A 23,974-nucleotide genomic window follows, 5' to 3' on the forward strand; every position below is an offset into this window, starting at 1 on the left:
TTACGCCCTTCTGAATTCAAGTGTCATCCAGGAGGATCATTTCCACAGTTTTAACTGTGCCTGTTCCAAACTGTTGCTGTTCTTCCCAGCAATTGTATTTTGTAGCTCTACTTCCACTTCCTTTATCATGAATGCATAAGCAGGCCCCATTTTGGTCTGAATTATTTACCCTATAATTTGAGCTTCTGTTTTCAACTAGTATTTACTGCTGACTCACGCCAAAAATCACACATATCAAATATTGCTGTGGGTCATACTTTAAAGCCCCATGAATTTCCTGGTCTCCTTGCAGCCAGACATAAGCTTCCCATTACTTTGTGCCAATCTTTATCCTCTTATGGAACATGAAGCAAATTCACTGACATCAGTGAAAATGCACCCACTTGTATTATACATTAATACTACACTTGAAAAACAGTCACCCCAATTTAGATTCATTTACAGTTTGGCATCTACTTTCAGAGGTAATCAGATTACAGAGGAGCTCCTACAAGAATACTTCAAATACATTACATTCGCTATATAGGGGTTCTGTTTGCTAGATATCCCTTACAACACCTAGATATTTAAAATCAGGCAGAAAAACATCAGCATCAGGCAGGCATTCCTAAAGAGCTCTGAAAATTTGTCCAAGTGTTTTAAGAATCCTGTCAAAGGGCTAAGGTTACTAGGAACCTACACAAAATGGGGTAAGTATCCTATTTTTCTATTAAAGAAATTTGGCCTTCAAACACAGAGACACATCATAATACTTCTAGTACCCCTAACAACTCCAAAAAAAAAGGGTTTTCAAAGATACTATATGTTAAGAATATGAGGAATAATGATACAACCAAGCATTTCCTTTATTATAATAAATAGCAGTAAGCTTTTTTTTTTTTTTTTGGCTAGGTTACACTGCAAGTGCAGAACAGCTAAACGAGAATGACAGACATAATCAGATACATGCATCAGTCACAGCAGCATTTTAAACCTATTTAGGCTACTATAGGCCTTGAAAACAATTCAGTATTAGGAGTCAAATTTTGAAAGCTATTAGAATATTAAAAACATATACAAGCACCTCAGTAGGTCTGAACGGAGGAAATTTTTATTGGCACTGATTTCAATTGGACACAGCCACCAAACAAGTAGGAACAAGCACTCCTGAGGTGTCAGGACCAAGAAACAATTTGGCCACTGAGCTGGCCCAAGTTTCTACCACGCAACAGCCATTCTTGTCCCCACAGACTCTCTTGAGCCACCTCAAGATGTGCAACAACCTCCTGCCACTTGACAGGAGCAAAGTCACAGCTGCACTGAGACGAGGTGACCGGTGTGGACCTTGTGTTGCAGTGTAAAACCCTTAGGAGCACTCGACCAAAGTTGAGACGAGCTGAACCCCTCAGGAGGCAGTTGGGAGTTTGTGGAAATGCAGGTGGGGAGGGAATCATCTGGATGGGTTCTTCCCACCTTCCCTAAAACGGTGCTAGCTTCAAGGCAACCGTTTCTCTTTTGAGATATCTTTGGAGGTGGAAGGTGGTGCAGAAGATGGTCAGCAGAGAGAGATGCAGAGCAACCCAGAGCACACAAGAGATTAGCTTCCCAACCCTCGATCCAGGCACTTAATACAGACACACTCCCCTAAAGCCTGAGATGGACATATTTTCCCTTTCATGTCATGCAACAATGTAAAAAAAAAAAAAATTACAGCTCACTGACAAAGCTACATAAACTTGCATTGTTAACAGCTTTTTAACAATAAATGGCTTTTAAATGTACTGACGTAAGTATGATGTAACTTTCCTTAAAGATAATGAATATCTCTCTTTAAACTTTTCTTTTAAACAGTATATTTAAAAGCATCCAAACTTAAGATGTACAGCTAACAAACTTTCATCCCCATTTCAGTAGGTAGGATAAATGGAAAATAAATGCAAGCAGTGAAGTCAACTGACTCTGAAATCTTGCAAGTGATTTTGAATGTTCATTTTTATGGATTGACAGCCTCCCTTCACAAAACCCGAAAACCACCTAAGTCTTTAAGTTACACCATATAGCCACACGACCTCCAGCACAACTCTCTCAAGAATTTGACACCAAATTTTCAGAAGACAAATGTTTTAAAGCTGCTGCTTTTATCCTCTTCCACAGTACTCATAAGTAAAAGAGATAGAAGTATTTCTTCACACTATCATAAATCTGCTACCTCATGTATAAAGATCTCTGAACTAAAGTAGTCACTATAGGCTCAATTGCCTACTTCAAGTGAGCATCCCTTCCTCAAAATTTGTAATTACAGACTCCCTGACTATCCTCTTCCATTTCAGCCACTTTCCCAGCTTGTTCTTCCTCTGGGTTTGGTTTAGTTTGTTTTGCTGTATTTTGAGACTTTTCCAATGGTTTCAAATATTTAGGCTGTACCAAAACTATTTCAAGAAACCAAGAGTCTTTTTCCACCTTAAAAGCAGAGCCTAACACAGCAAACTCAGCATAAGCAAGAAAATTAAATAAGCACAAAATGCAGTACTGATTGTCCATTTCCTTCCTTTTCCAAACCAGAAGGCTGAGCTCTCTAACCCTCCCAACACCAGCTTCAAACCCTAGAGAGTCCAAGGGGTCTCTTATATTGCCACACTAAAGTAACCACTCAAAACACACAGAAGAAAAACCTGCCTCTTGAGATCTCTCTTTGCTTAAGCAAAACATAAAGGCCAATTTGCTTTCTACAGCAACTTCATCTTAGGATGGCTTGACTAGCAAACGCTCATTTATTTTTCACTTACTCATGAGCAGCACATTCATACAGCTACAGCCAGACAGAATGATCTTTTAAATTTTTTTTTAAAGCTTCCTTAACCATGTTTTTCTACCTGTCTCCCTCTTTGTCCCCTCCTTTACTTTCCTTTGCTTTTCTACTCCTCTTATGAATTCTTCCCACTTGTCCTCCTTCTGTCAGCCTGTATCAGACCCACTGTCCCCTTCATCTCTCAGCCCTTCTCTTCCCCAAAGAGGCTTCCATGTGAACATATAAATTCTTTTTTTTTTTTTTTCCTCCCCTTTCCTCCCCACCCTTATCTTATCTTTCCCCCTCACAGAAGTAGCATATTCCTGTTTGGCTTCAAAGTGCTCTTTCACACAATTTGCAAACACCTACACTTCATTCCTCTCCCCCCTCCCCCCCCAGCCACTGTTTCCAAGCCCAATACCTCCAATAGCAGGGGCACCCACAGTGGGAAACAGCCACCTGGACTTTAGGCAGACCTGCAGGAAAGCCTTTAACACCAGCTATTGTTCAAAAAATGCATTTAAGAGAATTTAAGTCACGCCTGCTACACTGGTGCTTTGACACACTACTGAATTCGTGCAGACTTAAAACACGTGATACACGCCATTCACCTCTGTTATTCGAAACAATATCAACAGATTTTAACTTCAGAAAGGTCCTCAAGATGTTGCATACGAAGGTGATGGTGGAACCCATAACAAAACCAAAATGCGTCTATACCCCCAGTGGACTTTGTTTTCTAAGCAACCCTCGGAATTCTGGCCTATTGTTCTCTGCTCCGCTCTGTGTACAACAGAGCATTCGGCAAGTGGTTTCTATTTTTAGGATGTCTGGGAATGTTTTGCTTCGGGTTTTCCTTCTCGCTCTGCGGGACCACAGTGCCATCTATTGGAAAAAGCTGTTAAGAGCAGGCTCTTTTTTGGCTGTTAACTATTTGCAAAAGACTTAAGAATTTATTGCTTAGGTTTTGTAACAGTTAGGTGGGCCAAGTCCTTATCGCAGGCTTTTATAGACCACTTGTTAGGATATACAAGCCCAAGCATTATAGAAAGTTCTATACTGTTACAGTCAAAGAAACTTAAATTAAGCAAACACTTAAGGGCCTCACAAACAGCAAAACTGTATTAACATGCCAGAACAAAAGTTGCCACTCCTAGAAATAAAAGTCGAAGGTCTATCCTGCATGAGCCCGTCTTTACTTTTCCTATAGCTCCCAACCCAGGGGGACTTCCTGTTGGAGTAAGATCACATAGGGGTAAACACAAACTCTGCTACCTAACCCGATTATTATTAATTCTCCAAGATCAGCCAATAGCTACATCTTTGTAAGTTCTCTTTCCATAAATAAGCAGCACATGTCAAGTTTCTCTATGTCTAGAAGCAGGTCTTTTTTCTTTCCACAGTCAGTGGGAACTCAAGAGCAGCCAGAAGAAGCCTGTAGAGTAGACATAGTCCATGCTCAACATTAAAGGAAGAGCAACACAAATTTTAAAAAGAGGGTACTTTTTAAAAAGCACCCTGGAGGGATTTCAGCAGAGTCAGGAAGATAAAGGCCTGTGGGCATGCTACCCACACCAGGCAAATTAACACAGAAATAGAGACCATGGCATAGACTAGAAGAGGCAGGCCCCTACATAAATCAGGCAGCATGGAAGACTCACCATGGGGAAGCTTGTCCTCCTGAATGCACTTCCAGAAGCAGCCACAGACCATCTAAGCCCGTCAACAGCAATCCCCAAGCTTCGGCCAGATCTCCCCCAGCTACCATCTCTAAGGACAGTGATAAACACTGGGAAGTGGCTCACAGGGAGAACAAGCTCTGGCAGTTGGCTAAAACGAGGCACAGGTGAACCACTTTACTATCTGGGGAAGAAGAGGGAGGAGGAAGAAGAGATTACCTCTCAGATCACATTAGTGCAGCTGGCACTTTGTATCCCTCACACACAGGTGTTTTCCAAATCTATATGCCTACATTAAGGATTTAGAAAATAAGAGAGCACGAACACACAGACAATTGGGAGCTCTCCCACAATGGTGTATAGGTCTCTTTATGCACACGTGTATGTGATATACATACATACACACACATATTTGTATACATAAGCCACAACTAACTAGCATTAAAGCAATAACCAACAATTCAAAACCAAAAAGCCCAATAAAAAAATCAACTTAGCATAATAAAAACACAAACTTTCTTTTCCGAAGCCTGTAAGACACCTAATTTTTGGGAAAAAGTTGCAAATGCAAGTAACAGGCCCAGTCACTCAACACTACACCCGATCAGAGCTGCTCAGGCTATGCCAGTGGCACCATGGATGCCCAGCTCGGCACCACACAAGGAGAGGTTTCCCACACACTCAGGGGAATTCCTGCCCAGGCCGGAGCCTCATCTCCTCCCTGACCACAGCTGCTCTCCCAAGGGCAGCAGGGCTCACCTCCTCCCCACAGCAGCTCCCAAGGAAATGAGGCAGAGTCATTGCCCTCAACCCTGCACGGCACCCTTCCTCCCCAGGATCTGTGGAGCCCCACAACAGCATTGCCATGTGCTGGGGCAGAAGGGGACCACAGCCCACCCCTGCCCAGGCACCCACTGCCAGCTGTGCTGCTCCAACAGGGCTCATCCCATCTTACTTGACAGCCCTGCCTCCCTCACAAAGCCCTCATGCTTTAGCATCGATTCACTTCATATCGTAAACACCTATTAGGTAAATAACATTCTCATTTTACAGGGATTTCTACTAAATCTCCATAAATTGCCCTGGTTTAGCATGATTTTCAGTGTGAAATGCCCATCTTGAAACGTTTGCCTCAGGTCAGGAACAGTAGGCCATCAGGAGGGGCAGGAATGCAAACAAGTGTCACCTCACATAGGGATTTTTTGTCCCTTTTTACATTTTTTCCAGAGTTAAGACAAAAATCATTTTGCAGGCAGAATAAAGGCCTAGGTAAGGACCAAGGGAACAAAGGAGATCTTATTGAGAAGGCCTTAGCACCGCGTGCTCCCAAAGCATGTCTTGGCTGCTCTCTGGCACTGCAGAGGCACGTTGCAAAACTGCCGTGGAGGGAATGAGAAACATCCTCTTCATGCACCTTGAATGTGGCAAAAATTGAACAGTCACCCACCTAGCATGCCACAGCAAGACCTGAAATGCTAAACTAGCAGTTCCTCCTTGGTGAGAGAGTGCAGGAGCTGTTGTCTGTTCGTGAAGACTCAAGGGGGAAAGCAAGCAGCACTGTCCCCACTCAAGTTTCCTAAGAGGTCTCTGTCCAGGGAATGGAGTCCATCTCCCTCTACTAAGAGTTTTATAGTATTTCCAGTACCTCTGCAGATACTCCTCTGTACTGTCTGTACTCCTCAGCATTGGGAAATGGATATCATGTATGAAGGAGAAAAATGTGAAACAGTGGAAGTGGAAGATGGACTTTATTCACTCTTTGATACATTACAGACCTCTGTTGTTGCTTTAGACTTCCTTATACTGATATGGTGCATGCTTCAGGCATCACTGGCACTGAAATCAGAGAAGTTAATGCAAAATTCAAAAGGGATAAAATCGTAACTAGAGCAGTGAAGGGGTAGTTAAAAACCTGAAAGTGGCACTTCAGGGAGTTAAGGCTTGCAGTACAGATGCTAAAGGGCTGATCTGGGCAATCAAGGCACCTCTGCCTGCATGATCTTGAGGGCCTCACTGAACTTTTTGATACAAATTGCACTGCAAAAGCAGCAGACTAGATGTTAACACACACGTGAGTTCACAAGATCTGGGCCCAAACATTCAGGCAGTGTCCCCCAACCTTCTCAGTCAGGAAGCTGCCCTTTCTCCCACGGCCCTGCTGCCTTTCTTAAATAGTGAAATCAGAAATTATTTTAATTATTTTCCTTCCTGTTGTTGCCCACACATTTGTAAAGCGTTACTGAGGTAATGAGCAAAGATCCGTCACCGACATAGGAGGAGGTGTTGTCACCCTTCAGCTGTAGTGATCGCACCAGTCGGTGTTTACTTGCACTCCGTATTAAACAACACGGTATAAAATAACCCATATTTCCTAAGAGTTCTCACTCCCAAGCAGCTCTTAGCAGGAACACGTTTTTTTACTGTGCTCTGAACATGCCAAACCTACAAAGCCTCAGTGGGGCCACACACCCCCGTGCACGTGCTGCTGCTTTCGGTGGCGGCGGGACCAGCCGCAGCCACTTCCCGGGGCGCTGGGAGTGCCCCCTCCCCAGCGGGCCCACGCTGCCGCCACGGCTGCATAATTTTTCCCTTCGCTTTTGTCTTCCTCCCTCCGGAGCGCCGCCAGGTCCCAAAAAAGCCCGCTCTCCCTCCCAAAAAGCTGTGTGCTCCAGGTGAGGCTCGAACTCACAACCTCGGCATTGCTCGGCTTTGTACTGCTGTATAAGTACCGCGCGCTAACCGATTGCGCCACTGGAGCCCTGACACCATCGCCTCCCGAACGCTTTATCAAGGGCTGGCCCGGCGTCGGCGGTGGAAGAGCGCACATCCCCCTGCACCACGATCTGGGGGGCGGCCTTGGGCCACCCTCCCTGCCCTGCCCCGGCTGCGCTCCCGTCGTTAGGGGCCGTACAGCGGCAGGGTGAGCTCGGAAGGGACCTGACGGGACCTGCGCCGCTCGGGGTAGGCGGCGCCCCCGAGCACGGCAGGGAGCAGAGAGGCTGCAGCGCCGGAACAACCCCCCCGCCCGCGGGCTCCCCGCTGGGCGGACAGGGCGGCCCCAGGGCCGGCGGGCACAGCCCGGCCCCCTGCACCGCGCGGGTGGGGCCGCCGGGCGGGGAGGGGCGGGGAGCGCGGCCGCCCCCAGCGGGGCGGGGCGGGGCGGCCTGGGCGGCAGCAGCAGGTGGCGGGAGGGTGGTGGCAATGAGCGGCCAACCCGGTGCTGCTGCCGCTTGGAGCGGTTCACGCAGTGCCGCGCTCCGGAGGCAGGGCAGTCAGGCCGCGGCCCCGGGTCGTGCGAGTCCGAGCCTCCTGACGCCCTTGGGTTATAAGGCATCGGCCGCTGGGTCAGCCCATCTGCAGCCGTGGGAAGGAAGCGCACAGGCTGTCTTGCTCAGGCCCAGGCCGCTGAGAAAAGCATCCGGCTACTGCCAGGGAACTCAATGACGATGCGTGTAGCATCGGTGCCTGCGCGCCCCGGGGCTCTGCAGCCTGCGTGCTGTGTGCGGCACCAGGGATGCCTGGCACTTCCAAAACGCGTGCTTGTTCAACCCTACACGTTTATTGTCTTAAGTATACATCTAACATGAATTTATTTTGTAGTCAGATCTGTCTTAGCTTTATGTGGCAAGAAGATGGTAAACATAATTGGCACTAGAAGATATTTAAATCCAAGCAATGCTCCAACAGTTACACAGTTGAGAGAGAGAGACATACTTTTTTTTTCCACTCGTAGTTAGCATTGCTGCTATGTTTACTTCCCTAGACTGCTCTGTTGCGTTACTAACTTAAGCACTAGATAGTGTTTTCCTTTCTGCAGTGACTCTACTGTGGGCAAAGGAACAAGCTCTGGGAATTTCATGACGGGGTGGATGGTTGTAGAAAGTGCTACACCGGGCTTGGATTTCCATGGCCTCTAAAAATGAACTGTTGGTGGCCCAGCAGCAGGTGACAGGCACTCAGCCCGTTTAAGTAAATCTCCTGAATCTCCCAGCTACTTTTGGCAGACTGAGTGGCATTTTTGTGTGACTCCATTAACTCCTTCCCTATCCATAAATGAGCTGACACTTTTTTGAGACTGCTTTGAATGGAGAGGAGTCAAGTCTCACTTGTCAAGAAAGTTGTTCTACTGTTAGTATTACTGTGGGCATTACCTAAAATATATTTCAGTGGCATACACCACTGACAGGTGAAGTAGCATGCAATAGCTGTATCTGGCCCTTGATGAAGGTGGCTGGCATGGGGAAAAGAGAAAACTGACAGTTCATTTCTTGAAGAAATTTTCCATCATCACATTTAGTTGGCATACCAGAAAATGGCAGCAGCCTGCATTGCCCTTAACAGTGCATCATTATACTAACAAAATGTTCTATACCACAGAAAGATTGCTGTGAACATAATTTCATCCAAACAAGGGCCTTTTTGGCAAACACAAGAATGCCAGAAAAACTCAAAGCTGAAGCTGTGAACATACAGAGAAGCTCTTTATTGCAGATTTAACCTTAGGCAAGAAAGACTCTAATTTTAGTATTTATAGAGATGATAATAATTGCTTGTTGTATACTAATCAGCTTTCCCATAAAAGTATCAGTGATAATGGTGAGGATTCTAGCATACTTTTGATAGTATGTTTATAAATATAGCAGTGAAATTTTGCGATATCAGTTTGTGGGAACATAACTGTATAAGGGTTCAAGTAATAAGTTTGTTATTGATTGGAATTTTTGTTTTCAGCAACTATGGAGTAGTTTTTTAATACAAATAATTTTATTTTTGAAGTACTTAATTGGTGTTTCTTCTCAAAGATCAAACAAAAAAAGCACAGAATTGACCAAAATAGGAAGTGTATTCAACAGATTGAAATTAATTGTTTAGTCATATTCATGTCTTCCTTTTTCATTTCTTTGCAATACTAAAAGAGGGGAAAAAAATGTAAAAAACAGAAGTTAAAGCTGTCATAATGGTGAAGAAAGTTACTTGCTCCATACTGCTTGCAGAATCTCCAGATTATCACTGCACTGTAGCTCCATTTTTTTAACACCAGCATATATAAATCAGTCTCAGTACTGCACAAGGACAGAACAGCCAAGTTAAAATGATACTGAAAGGACTTTTGTCTACAAGTTGCTGGCAAATGCAAACCTCCCCTGGTGAAGATTTTTCAGAATACTTCTTAGCACTAAGTGTGAAAAAACCCAAGGTTTAAGAGCCAATTTTCACAATGCTGTTTGCTCAAGAGTACAACGAACTGAGTGGAGGAGGCAGAATCCACACTTGCTGGCTTTATGATCTGTTTCCCTCTCCTGTTCCCAGGGGCTTTAAACCATTCTAGGTCTTTATCATCTTCTTTAGGTGAACAAAAAAAAAAAAAATTAGTATAGGGAGTATAGTAAAAAAAGTACATTACCAAATATCACTTTAATACAGATAAAAATCCTGGCCAATGAACCCTGGCCTTAATACTCCTAACTAGAAACACGATATTTAGACTTTTGCTTTTTGTTAACATATCCTGCTTGCTGGACATCAGCTTGTAAATTTAAGTCTCTAGTAGGTCTGGTGGTTGAGGAAAGTAGAAAAATAAAGTAGGTGTTGTCCTAAACTCAGGGTTTTTTTCACTTAACACTTTTTTTCTGCACTCTCAATGCAAAAGATGGATTATTTTGATGTAGCAGTTTTGTGTTTCAGTACTCTTGCAAAGTGAAAGCTGACAAATAGAGTCGTTACCTTTACAAAAAGGGAAGGATCTGAGCCAAACGGTAGAACAGAAACCCCAGCTGTTGAAACAGGCTTTGATGGATGTGAAGAGTCACTGGGAAGCAGACTAGCCAGAAAAATCCAGGCCCCAGTCAGTTCATGAGGTGTATGTATCTATCTGGATCTCACAGAGACTGCAACACTGGTTCTTTCCTTTGCTTCTCCAATACACTTTGCAGAAGTACCATTTCATGGCCCAGTACTTTCCTGCCATGCAGATGATTTCTTAGCCCCACTGTTACATACATGAAGAGACCACTAACTGCATTTTTGAAAACCTGTTGATTTCAAAAGGTTGCAGAAAATGCTACCCTGTAATAGTAGCCTCAGCATAATACTAATGGTGAATGTTTTAAGTGAATCGTGTTTCCTCCCTGAGTATGTCTAAGTTTTCATACCTAACTCCAGCCACAAAATGGATTTATCAGCCTGCAACTGAGGAAGTTTTCTCTGCAAGTAATAGTAGCTTGTATTCTACCTGGTGGAAAATAGGTGGAGATGAGGGATTAGAGTAGGGGTTGTGGACAACAGCCCGCAGTTAAAACTGGAACATTAATACTGTGGTGAAAAAGGATTGGCTCAATCAACTCCAGGATCTGTTGTTTTTCCTACTGTGGCTTTGTACAGCACCTTGGCTTTCATGCCCAACAAATGGAGTCCTGCTCTGCGATACGTGTTACTAACAATGAAGTAAAACTTTACAAAACTGTGATCATTAAGACAGAGTGCCTTCAGTTCTCCAGTCCTATGAGGCTGGGTCGTAATCCCTTAAGTGAAAGTGCATTTTAAATATAAGCTGTCTTTCCTTCATAGCTAAATAGTGTGCCAGCAGCCTACAGAACAAAGAATATCAGAAGGTACCTATCTGTAAGTCCAGAAACAGGCCTAATGAGTTCGTTGTGTGCTGGTGTCTCACCACAGCCATTCTGTTGGTAGAAATTTCTTGTGCTAAATAAATAATGTGGTGGTGGTGTTCTATAATTGAATGAAATAATAATTACTTTGGGCTTATTTCAGAGGAAATTATTGCCAGTCCCATTGTGTTTGTACTATCAATTACAGAATGAGTTTAACCTGCAAAGAAGCAGTAGAGATGAAAGGAAAACAGAATCACATACTTGAATAAGTGCATAGTATTAATTCAAATTCATACTCCCTTGCTTTTTTCCATTGTAAAATTACAATGGTATAAGGTAAAGAACTCCCAAATTTACACTGTTCAGCATGCTGACTCTTCAGTCCCATACCTGTATTGCCCATATGTGCAAACCATGGAGGATACAACCACTTACTTTAAACCAAATCGTAATACAACTATAAACTCAGACACATTCACCCACTAAGCACAGTGTAGATATAAGCAGAAGACTCAGCTATGTCAAGACCAAAGAGCTAAAATATTGTAATGTCTTAGGGTTTTTTGTTTACCAGCCATTTCATATGTTTGAAGTTTGAAAAAAAAAAAAAAAGTTTTTACGTTTGCTTATTAAAAAAATTGGGGGTGCTGGGGAACACAGTGAGCAATCCTGTAGCAACTGTGTAGGCGCTGAACAGAAACTAGTGAGGCTAATACAGAATACTGGGATGCCCAGTACTTCTCAGTTTCTTGTTTGCCTGACAATTTGATGGCAATATGCTGTACTTTCCCAAAGGGCATCACAGAACCAGGTTCAGCTCTCCAACAAGCCCTGCTACAACATTGGCAAAGGGTGATCAAATTAAAATGAGCATTTAAAGACAGCTGCCTTCGGTCTCAAAAATGCGGGAGACATCTGTACTTCTGTTATTTGGCAGAAGATCCCAGAGAGGCCCAAGCTTTGCACATTTTTCTCACTCTGTGTAACCAGGCAATTTTTGTAGAGAGGTAACATACACACCCCAGCTGATGCAGTAAAGAGAATCAAAAAACCTCCTGTGGGCAAAAAACAGTCTCTAATGAAAATATATATTTTAAAAACACTAGTCAATTATTAGCTAAGCTGCTGGAGCATTAGTACTCTACAAAATAACCTTTGGCTGATGGACCTGTCCCCTTTGACACTGAAGCCTGAAGACACCTCTTCTGCCAGCCAACCCCTAAGCACTGGGGGTGGAATCACATGTAGATTGCTCACAGAAAGAGCACTCTGTAATATCTAAGTCAAAAGTTTCATACCTGGTGGACCATGGAGCTTCTTGTGAATGTGAACAAATGGATAGAAGAAAACAAAACTGCCTTTTTGCCACCTGTTTGCAATAAGCTTATGTAAGTAAATGAAGATTTATTTTACCAATTTATTAGATATATAAATATTTCTAGCTAAAAGAGGAAGGTGCAAAAATGCATAACATGGTAAAGATTATTAAGGAACTGTAATTCCTTGTCAGACTGCAGTCAGAATGCTTTTTTGAAGAACAGAAAGTGGCTGAAGTCTGTTTTGTAGGGACTCGGCAGAAGCTGCAAAGATCAACCTGAATACAAGATACTTGCCTCAACTCAAAGTCTCTCGTAGGCAGTGAGACTGAGTTAAGAGAATTTGTGTCAGGCTCTGCGACAGTAAACTCCTAGATATCATAGGAGACAGCATCACATCCACAAACAATAAAATACGGCTAACAGATTGGTGCTACTGAATTACAACCTGAGAGAGCTGCTGAGAATCATTCCAACATCACAGAGGAGCCAAAGCTGCAGGAGCAATCAAAACCAGTGGTATATATCTGAAAACAAGGAGAAAGGAACAGTAAGGGTACTGGAGGAGCAGGTTTCCACGGCATTTCCAGCGCTGTCAGTAGGGTAGGGGAGGCTGAAGAGGCAGTTTAAAAGCTATGGACTACAAGCTGAATGAGACAGCTAATATAAGAGAAAAAGTGTGGGTGTTACGCAGTTGTACACTATGCATATTGTCATTGTCAAAGCTTGTGCATAAATTCCAGCGTAAATTGTCCAATGTATCACACCTTCTAGTCAAAACATTAGCGAGGATTTCTTTTGCCAGTGAAGCTGAGGACAACATATTTTGTCTAAAATATAGACTCAGGTTTTATAAAGAAATTAAAAGGAATTTTTCTTAATTCTGTTTCAAAAAAAAAAATCTTGCTTTATAATTTTAATCATTAAAGACACATCAAAGAATATGCCTCTTGCCCTACCCTGAAGTGCTATCTTTAATGAAAAGCTGAATGGGCAATTCTGTAGCCATGATGTTAACTTCCATTCACAGGTGCAAGGGTTACTTTTCAAAGCAATGGTTGCCAGGCAAAGAAAAGGTAAAGGGCACATCCTCACTGCCATGTCTATGTTGAGACTACAATTGTGTGTTGAACTGAAAAATTTGAAACTTGAATCACTACAGTAGTTTCACAATGGGAGAGAACGAGGAAATTATCTTCCTGTTATGGGTGTTTTCATTCCTTTCATTTTCAAAATTGATTAGAAGCATTTTGTAAAGCATATCCATTTCTAAAGCTTACCGATGACAATGGTAAAATTTTAGTATTTTAATTTCTTTCTTTGTCAGTAGGTTGAGCCTTTTTTGTTATTACTTCACTGTGCCACCTACCAGAAGTTCTGTGTAATCCTTAAGTAACTTTCAAGTGGAACATTCTATCAATGGTCTTCCCCAGAAACACTGCAGGAAGCCACAGTGAAACAAGAAACATTTTTTGTGATAAAAATTGCATAGCTTTAAAAAAAAAAAATCCATTTTTTCCAACATAGTATTAGCCGATGTAGGAGAAAAAAAAAAAACATGTACTGCATGGATTCTGGGTCTCTCGTCAGCTGCCTCTGGTGCTACCTAAATGTTTTCAGGATTTTCCAAAAAGTTTTGGGCAATTTTCCAAGAAGCAATCAATAGATTTCCAACATTTTTTAAAAGGCTTCATCCTTTATATGCTGAGCAAAGATTTGCAAGGCAATCTTCTCACCGCCTCCTGCTGCCTCGCTGGAAGGCAACCACCTCAAAACATTTAAGTAATTTAAAATCTTATGTTTTAAGAAAGAATTAAAAGTTAAAAACTAGGTCTTAGAGCAAATCAGCAGGACTTTGGGTGTCTAAAGTTATTATGGCTTTCAAGCTTTTATTAAGTTATGTTCCATGCGCTCAAGAAAATCAAAATTTTTAAATACTTATTTGGGTTTTCAAAAGAAAACCTCAATTCCTGAAACACTTCCTGTTTAGAGTTTTACCAAAGTCAAGAAAAAGATACATCTAATTAAATTGCAGCTTTTACATTGTATTTTAATTATTTATGCTAATTTTACAAGTTTAGATGCTTTTTAACCTCAACAAGGAGCAGTTAGTACAAAATCAAAACTCTTTGACGTAGTTGATTTTTAAAAGTATTTCTAAAGCTATTCTTCAGAATTCAGAATATGATGCTTACCATAATGAGATCTAAGAACAAATTTTGAATCCCAGCTAACAGTCCTGATTTAGAGTTTTTTTAGCAAAGAAAAACCTGTTACCTTACCTCTTTATTAGTGTAAATGGACTGATAGGTAGTTGGGGTGATAGCTATTCTTTGTGACATCTGAGAGAAGGGCTCACTGGGGCTCTTAAAGAGGTAGAGTTAAGAAAGGGCCTGGAATCCCCTTCCTTGAATTAGCCACAGCCACAATGAAACTATTGTAATGTTCCAGGTTAGCAAAGTCAGTATAAATAGAGGAGAAATTAGCTGGTAATTCCTACCATCAGTATCTCTGGTAATTCTACCACTATGGGGGAAAAAAGTGTTTTTACTTTATTAACTTTTAAAAGAGTTTTATCTTTACATAATCAGCTCAGGTTGAAGATCCATTTTCCTCTTTCCTGTCTCTTATGTAGCATTCTTTATACTCACATTTCAAACTCCTTTTCACAGTTGGTAGCTGTTGTTGTCCCCTTTTCATATCTGGAGGCACTGAAACACCAGGAGGGAGGTACTTGGCCTCAGATCACCCAACAGGATAGTGACAGAGCAGAGAGATGCATCCAAGGTCTTTTGACTTCTCGTTCAGGATGTTGCTTTTCACTCAACATTGTTTTCTTGACTCACTGTCCTAATAGAATTTTTAAAAATAAATGAAATAAATAACATCATGACTAGAGGCAGCTTTAAAATGTCACTTTCTTTTCTAGGCATCGCTATCAATTAAATGTGATGTTTGTTGGAGGGCCAAATGAAAGGAAGGATTATCATATTGAAGAAGGAGAAGAGGTAACATCTAGGTTGTTTATATTTTTCTGATTTAATTGATCTGTAATGATTAAAATGCAGCTACTTTTGAAGGTACAGCTACAAATTAGCAACACCAGACTCAGTGATGTTGTATTTATTAGATCTATTCATAGACTTCAACAGAATCATTCACCAGAACCATACACCATCTGTGCATTTCCTTTGAAACAAGCACATGAGATCAGATCTGTTTTGCTATAATTCATTTCCAACAGGAAATTAGAGAAAGTATTCTGACACATCAAAATGTCTCACATCAACATTTTGGAACAAAACTTTGGAAAGATATCGATATTTTTAAAGTGATATTTTGTTGCAGAAGATTGATCTAAATTTCAAAAGTAAGTTTGACATTCAAAAATCAAAACTAAATATTTTAATTCACTAGAAATCACTTTTTTTTTTCTGGACTTCATGCAAATTATCAGCATTTCAGCTTTCATTCAAGTTGGGAAAGTTAGATTCTTTAAATATTTTTCAAATCAGTCCCCTTTGTTGTACATCTTCTGTATCAAGGCTAAGCCATCCCATTGCTTTGAATTGGGGGTAGCCATTGTGCTAAATGCAGAACACAGGAAAAAAATAATAGAAACCTATCAAAATTGTAATAATTTACACCTACCCTGTTTACTGCCTTTTTCATGGAATTGTTTGTTTGGCCTGAGGACTTCTCTGAATCCACAATTGGCTCTAAAAGAACTGTAAGGGAAAGCAGTCCCTAGAGGCCTAGCAGTAAGGATGTCATGATGGAGAACAACTTGCCTTGCTTCCCGGCAGAAAAATTTAATTTCATGTAATTCCTATAAAATGTAGCCACCTAATTTTAAGTACCTTTGGAGACCCAAACCTATGCATCTACATATTTCAAGGCAGAAGTGGGTCAAATTCAAAAAATCCTTACAAACAGAAAGAAAAACTAGTTTACTTATCATGGAATCATTTCTCCAAAAACCAGCCCCCAGGCATTTCACAACAGCCTTCATTAATTTTCTGTTATAACTGTGCTGTGCAGGTGTTTGTAGTCATTATAATCACAAGTCTCTAAAAGACCAGGTGCCAAGTTACCACTGTCTGAACTCCTGCGTGCTTTGGATTGCCACCACGGTCCCACAGCCCACCTGCGGCTGTGGGCACAGGCGTGTCTGTCACACACCAGGTTACCCAACACGCTCCATTATGTCCCTTCTCACGGGCTGGGCAGGGGGAGCTCTGGCAACACCCAGGATCATGCTCTCAGGTTGCTTGGGCTGGTGAGGAAGCAAGCCAGGTCTCAGAGCAGTCCATGTATCCATCCTATATTTACAATGCCTAGCTGGGGAAAAAAAAAATCTGGCTTCATCAACAGAATTACAACCCTGGGAAAGGAGCATCACAGCTGTAACATGACTGCTAAGAAAGCACCAAGGAGAATATCTAATCTGTATCCTGCTGTTACTGTGTATCATTAAGTGTTCTATATTGAATTAAGAAAGAATCAGTGAAATTTGTTACCAAGGTTTGGCAAAGTAAAAAATGAACATATGTGAAGGTACCATGTGAAGGTTAATGACATCAAATTATTTTTTTTCCTGTAACAATCTTTTTGGTGTTATACAATTAATTTATTTTCTTGCTCTGAATAATACATTAGAGCTATACACTAAGAGAGGAACAGACAAAAGTGAGCTGAAGTTTAACTGGTGCAATAGTTTATACTACAATATTAAACTTTTTTTATGTCCTTTTATTTACAGTCTTGTCTCTCCCTGCACCTCCCAGTTCATGCTATATTATCCTTAGTTCCCCACCCATTCCTTTCCTTTGCTGTTTCCTTTTTTTTTTTTTTTTTACTTTATGTCCTCCTTCCCTTCCCTTAAAAGGAAAGTTAGATTAATTTAACTTACCTCATTTTTTTACGTTGCAAGATGTTTCTCTGTTTGAAAATAACTTGGCCTACCTTTAATAAACTCTTCATGTGACTTTACAACAATATGAAAATTTAACCATATCTATAAACGCATAATTTTTATTATACTGTTGCATACTGATATATTATTGCCAATTCAACTAGAAAACAAGATTTTTTAGGTATCAATACCTCCTCATTTGCATAAAAAACGTTCCACAATTAGTCAGCAAGAAAAAAAGGAAAAATAAAATTCCTGTTACATAGGAAAATTGGCAATACACACACCAGAAGCATTATCAGTTACATAGCAGTTTAACATATGGGCCAATTTTGTTCACTTTTATGGAGGCACATTATATTCATTGATTGCATTTTACCATAGGTTTTTCTCAGACACATTTGCACCTTCCTGTGATTTAATTTAGAACCATCCTTCTCATTAGAGAAGAAAAGTGAGGTAGAGAATATCCTAGTAAAAGGGCATATTCCTAAATTAGACTTTGAATTTAAAAAAAACCACCATTCAGAACCACGTTCAGCTCATTATTTTGGCAGATAAAAGGTAATTTATAGTTCTGTGTGATAATTTGAAGAGAGATTTTACAGGCATATTGTCAACAGGCCTGTCACAAATGTGAAACCCCACAAATCCTTTAGGCCAATTTAGCTAATGCTGTTCTGCAGTAGTATTCTGAAAGCAAAGAAGGGTTGTTTTGGAAAGGAAGTTAAATTTAGGATTGTTTTTATGCCTGTTATCACAGAGTTTATGGTGCATCCTGTGGCACAACTTGTGCTTGTCAGCCTGCAGTTCACAGCAGCTAGGGGCTCACGTGCAAAAATTAAGGCTGAGGAACATCCTCCTACTCCTGAGCTGTTCTCTGCTGGTGCTGTTAACATGCAGGTGTATCAGGAAGATTAGTTCTGACTGGCTAATTAGGAGAAAAAACAGAGGCTTGATTTGAACTTTCTTCAAAGCCTTTTAGAATGGTCATTTAGGCTAAAATGACAGCTAGTCTAGCACAAATTTTTTAACTCCTCTCAACAAGCAGGCATTTCCTAAATAAGTAATTGTTCTTCTTTCTTCCTTCTCAGTTTTCTCTGTACTACTTCACTACCTTCTTAAATTTCTGTGCACTACTTCTTTGCCACCTTGCTGTGCAGAAGTACTGTCTGTCTCATACCTGAGATTGTTTTCCATTGGACAGGTTTTATAAAGAGCCAAATCAAGCTGCACCTTATAAGAGATAAACCTTTCAGAGCCTTTGGCTGGGCTTTAGCACTAGGTCATAGTAATTTTTTTTTTATTTGTAAGTTAAGTTCCCTTTTGTTCCCTTCTCCATCAGAACAGAGACAGAGTCAGCAAACCTCTACTTGGACATTCTCTGCCTCTAAATCAAAATCGTTCAAAATGAAACTGAATAGCTTTGGGAAATACATCATGTGTTGAAACAGGGGAAAAAAAATCTGCTGTGAGAATCCAACTATATAGCTCATACAGACAAAACTTTCTTGGAAGTGTTTTTTGCTATATAGCTAGTAGTGTGAGGTTTTCAAATGAATTATTATTCCAATGCACCTCACTTGGTAAGAGAATTTTGGATTACATGGACTAGTAACTACAATTCTTTTGTAGTCAACTTGATGAGACCACCAAAAGCTTCTCTGGCAGCCTGACATGATCACAGAATAACTGAATCATTATGTTGGAAAAGACCTCCAAGATCTTCAAGTCCTTAGATCAATCACCACCTTGTCAACTAGACCATGGCACTAAGTGCCAAGTCCTGTTTTTTCTGAACACCTCCAGGGATGGTGACTCCACCACCTCCCTTGACAGCCCATTTCAATGCTTGGCAACTCTTTCCATGAAGAAATTCTGACAGATGTCCAACTTGAGCCTCCCCTGGCACAACTTGAGGCTGTGTCCTCTTGTGCTCAACCCCTCACCGCTATGCTATAGCAGGTGCGTTCCACGTACCAGAGAACAGTTCTCAACATATCTTTCTTTGTCTCTTGAATTTATCATCATGCAATAGCATTTATGACCAGAAGAGTTTCAGTGTTAACACAGCTCACAGACTTCATGGTGTATTTATTGCATTTTTCCTTCCTTGTAAAACCTGAGGGTGGAACAAAACCCTTTCTAAACTTTTAAGTTCATCATATAGCTTCCAAAGAAATAAAGTGAAAACAGAAGGGTACAATATATTTCACTAGAAGTTAATGACAGACAAGTCCCACAATCATAACAAAGCCTAGCTACAGTAAAAGAATTTCAGATTTTATTTACTGCATCATGTGGGCTGCTCTGGGGGAAAGTGAGATATGCTAACAGCTAAATGTAGGATCACAAAAGTAGTTAGGCTTCTGTCTCTTTACCCACTTCAGTCCACCTCTTAACCACAACCTCAAGTAGCTGACTTTGATTTCTTAACAATTTATGTTCTGATGTTGAGTCTATATAAATCAGTGCAGGTCCATGCAGAGAAATTAAAATCACCCTTTCATCTACTACCTGCAACACATTTGCATTGGCATATATTCCACTTGGTTTTAAAAGTCCCGCTTCTCACTGTGCTGTATGTTACCCTGAGTTTCTGCTCTCAGTATCTAGGTTGTTTCCTACGGATAGAACCCCCTAAGTATTGACACAACCCCACAGATCAGAGCCCTTACACTGCAGTCCTAAAGAGGACTGTCAGAACAGAAATACCTCTTCAGCTTCTTCTAGCATATTTACATGGTCTGACTGAGACACAGTATAGCATCATGCTCTGAAACATGATAGAGATGTAAGGTCACATCTGCCACAGCTCATCTGAGTTTTCTAACCCGAGTTTTGATTTATCTTTTTCTCCCTCTCACATCACAAGTAAGACTTGGCTCCAGTTTCTGACGAATTATCTGCTTAAATGAAGCCTGACCCCTTCTACTGTATGATGCTTTCTTGTCAGAATGCTTTTGAGAAACTCTTCCCTATCAGATAAATTCACCATTTGCATTTTATGAGGATAAAGGATCTCTGAAAATGAGGGGAAAGAGGGTCTGGGTGAGCATTCCAGTAGATAGTTTTGTGGTGATTATATCCCAAATAAATCTGAAACATAAGTCACAACAAAACAAGAAAAATATTTTTACTTCTTTACCTTTAAAAACCCCCACATTTGTCTGGTGAAGACTCTTGGACTATTTTAATAAGAAACAAACCTCCTATTACAAAGTAGTAAGAGTGGTGATCCTTTTGCATCAAAAGAAGATTGTGTCTTCAAAAATAAGTTTGCTGCATAAGATCGTTGGGATGGGGTTTGGCTAGTATTCAGGTTTCATGGATGACATAAATCAACAGAAGGGAAAAAAACACACACCAAAACCCCTCAACATAGTTTTCTCTACCTTCCTCATCTGTTTGCCTTCCAGACTTCTGATGGCTGGAAAGCCCTCATGATGAGAGAAGGAGAAAATTGTTTTTCTGTGCTTAAGTAGATCAGTCACCACTGACATCTGGAGAACACCCAGGCTTTACTCCCACATCAGAATTTGATTTGCTCTGCAAATGAATTTAGTACTTAGCAATATGACATGCAATACAAGCCAGGATATGCCAAGTGAGAGCCTAATCCCAGAAGTGGCTGAGCAACCCCAAATTCCATTTTCAGAAGTCAGTACTCAAAGTACACTGCAAATTGCAGGTCTCTTTAGAGATCTCTAAAGAAGCTGTTAGCTACAAAAGCCCTCACATAGCTCTGGGCCCCTGTGTTTAGGCAGAGTTTGATATCAAAGGTGGACCTAAATTAAATTACATACATTGCTGTACGTAGAAAAGACTTGGGTTTGGTTTTTTTGGATTTTGTTTTTTTTTAATTAGCAAACATAGACCAATCAAAATACTGTATTCTTTCCCTACTAGATGCTTCCTTCCTTACTCTGCTAGGATACACATATCTGGATGAAGGAGCAATTCTCACCATGTTACTATGGAGGGGATGATAGTGCTCTTTTTAAGGAAGTATACACATTTTACTACGCTGTTGAAATTAATTCCTACCAAGACAAACAGCTTTAGTGATGCTTCCACTGAAGGAAACAGTGAACTCCCACCTCTGGGCATCTCCCCCCGTTGTCTCCAGAAATGCCAGCATAATTTATTTTATGACTATTCATAATTGAATGAAATATCCCTGGACAGACTTGAGAGTGATTCAGCGCTGGTCATGCTGCCTTTCCCTGCAAGCTTAACCCAATATTATCAGGCTTGAAGCGTGATCAAGAAGGGTGAAGCAGACTAAGGAAGAGAATTTAAAGAAATTAAATGAGTCAAAAAACAAACTCGCAGTCTTAAGGTGTTTTCAGTTTAGTTTTCATAGGTATATCTGCAGCTTTAATGATGATATTGAGCAATATTATGAAATGCTAACTTTACAGTAAAGAAGCACTCTGAGGTAGCTCATAACTTCTGAAGGTAAGGTAAGAATTAATAAGAGTAGGTGTTTTTAGTGTAATCTTAATGAGAAGATACTGTATAATAAGCAGGAAAGCTAAATAAAAGACAAAAGTCGTGGAAAATAAAAGGAAGAAAGGAAGAAGATATAATAATAACTAAGCACATTTAGTAACAAAAAGGATAAAAAGACTGAAGGTGAACAATCTTTGTTTCTCTCTTAAAATACATTTTTCACTCAGAAAGACAAATTCATACTCAATTATGACTCACTGTTCAGTAGCAATATACAAATCTAGGTTTTTCTACAAGGATATTAATTTATTTCATGTAACAAGAGATCTTGTCATTAATAAGATGCTTATGGAGTAGAAATATTGCACTTTTTCTCACTTTTTGGTACTACTGCAGAGAGTAGATACTAGGTTATTCCCATAAGAACAGAGCAATTGGGAAAGCTTATGTTTTCAGGTGATAAAAACTTACTGATTTACTATCCTATTTATATAGACACATGTATTTGTGTATATACATACATATACACCAGAACCTTTTTACTCAGGCTTTGATTTTTTCCAGGAGAGACTTAGGAAAACATTAGATTTGCCCAAAAGACAAAGCTCAGTATTTAGAAAATATAACTTTACAGCAGAGAGACAGTACTGTCATTTTGTAACACCAAAGAAAATGACAGGAAAAGAACACAGAGAAAAGGAGGGCAAGGAGGATTGGTAACCTTGGCACTGTGGCCATCTAGACAAGAGTTATAATTTATCTGTGGTGATGTCCCTGGCACAAGGTGAACTTTTCACTTGTGTAAAAGCTCTCATCATGAGCTCTTTTCCAGTGGCTCTTCAATTCTCCCTATTGTTTTGTTCCCTTGGCAGCATATTTATTCTTTCTCATGTTCACAGAGGTGTTTCTTCAGTTCCAGGGTGCATGTATTAATATTTCAAAACTCTTTCAGAAATAAACACGATAAAAAAATTGATTAAGTTTTTCTAGTGTTGGAAAAGGTTCAGTTCTGAGTGTCTGTTATACTTCAGCTATTTCTTCTTTCCCTCATCTATTTTATATTTTGCTAAAATTGTAGTGAATTTGTGTAAATAAGGTTTTTTTCACCATAGTTCTAACTTTGAATCACGTTTCAGACTTTTTCAGATGCACTAGCAATTACATGACAATCTGTTTAGGTTCTAGATATGGGAAATGGAACATGGAAAGCAGATAGAAATGTGGCAGAAGAGTTGACTTTTGGAAGTATTATTGCTCTGTATTAAATAAAAATGAGGGAAAATGTGCCCATTATTTCAGGTCAAAGATACTTGCTTACTGATCATAGCACAGCTCTGTCATGAAGCATGAGGCTAGATCTGAGCACCTCAGAGCCCCCACAAAACAGAGCTGGTTTTAGTCTGAAAACAGCTGTGGAAAGGTCACTGAAGACAGAATTATGGGTTCAGTTGTTCTGTCCTTATACATACTTTGAATGTAAGCCTTTTACATACACAATAGGAAGAGTAGCAGCTGTTGCTGGGCTTCAAAGTTACCCACAAAAATAAAGCAGAACAGCTTCCAAATGGGTGATTCTTCTAAAATGAAAAAGCTCCATTAAAAAAATTGAAAAGGCATCCCAAAAAAACCTGTGCATGAATATCTGGAGCTTATCTGGAAATTGACATTTAATTTGACTAAATGAAGACTCTGCTTCATCTGAAATGAAGCTTTATGTATCATGTAATTAACAAATGTCTGAACCATAACATTCAACAAGAAGTAATTCCAAGGGTAAAATCAGTGCATTGGACATCCACTAGGTTCACAAAACCGAGTATGTATGTAGCTTCACGCAGCTACAGACCTCTTGGATAGATTGTTAGTTGTTAGTAAGATAACAGAAATAATGCATATTTAGTAACATTTGCAAAAGTAACGAATGTTCGTAGTCCGTTATTTGTTGTTAGATAAAATCTGCAAATATTTGGAATTACAGATTGAGTGTATGTATACATGTGTCCCTTATTTACAGAATATGAAGTACAGAATGTTTTGGAGTAGCTGCCATAATATTATTTTTCTGTTCCTTCAGCTTTTTTACCAGGTTCAAGGAGATATGTGTTTGAAGATAATTGAAAATGGGAAACAAAAAGATGTTGTCATCCGAGAAGGGGAGGTAAAATAGGATTGTCTTTCTGTTATAGTTATACATAAGTATGGTCAATTAATGTTTTATGTAGCATTTAGAA

General features: G+C 40.3%; 1 protein-coding gene and 1 non-coding gene across 3 annotated transcripts in view; one reads left to right on the top strand and one right to left on the bottom strand.

Annotated features, from left to right (window-relative positions):
- Positions 1 to 3,559: 3,559 nt before the first annotated feature.
- Positions 3,560 to 23,974, top strand: part of HAAO (3-hydroxyanthranilate 3,4-dioxygenase) — a 41,609-nt gene continuing 21,194 nt past the window's right edge. The window contains exons 1-4 of one of the 2 annotated variants that reach the window (XM_027904394.1): positions 3,560 to 3,575; positions 12,321 to 12,445; positions 15,303 to 15,381; positions 23,818 to 23,901. In XM_027904394.1, coding sequence (XP_027760195.1) covers positions 12,366 to 12,445; positions 15,303 to 15,381; positions 23,818 to 23,901 — 243 coding nt within the window. In that variant the 5' untranslated portion in view covers positions 3,560 to 3,575; positions 12,321 to 12,365. Of the gene's footprint in view, positions 3,576 to 12,224; positions 12,446 to 15,302; positions 15,382 to 23,817; positions 23,902 to 23,974 lie in introns of those variants that run through there. The other variant, XM_027904393.1, reaches the window with a different exon arrangement.
- On the bottom strand, positions 7,111 to 7,204 carry TRNAI-UAU. The gene is made up of 2 exons: positions 7,167 to 7,204; positions 7,111 to 7,146 (listed from the first exon to the last, which is right to left on the bottom strand). It is a non-coding gene; the product is annotated as a tRNA-Ile (tRNA).

Source organism: Empidonax traillii, unplaced genomic scaffold, assembly GCF_003031625.1.
Source record: "Empidonax traillii isolate 1590-97213 ecotype Southwest subspecies unplaced genomic scaffold, ASM303162v1 scaffold1052:size197283, whole genome shotgun sequence".
NCBI classification, from domain to species: Eukaryota; Metazoa; Chordata; class Aves; order Passeriformes; family Tyrannidae; genus Empidonax; species Empidonax traillii.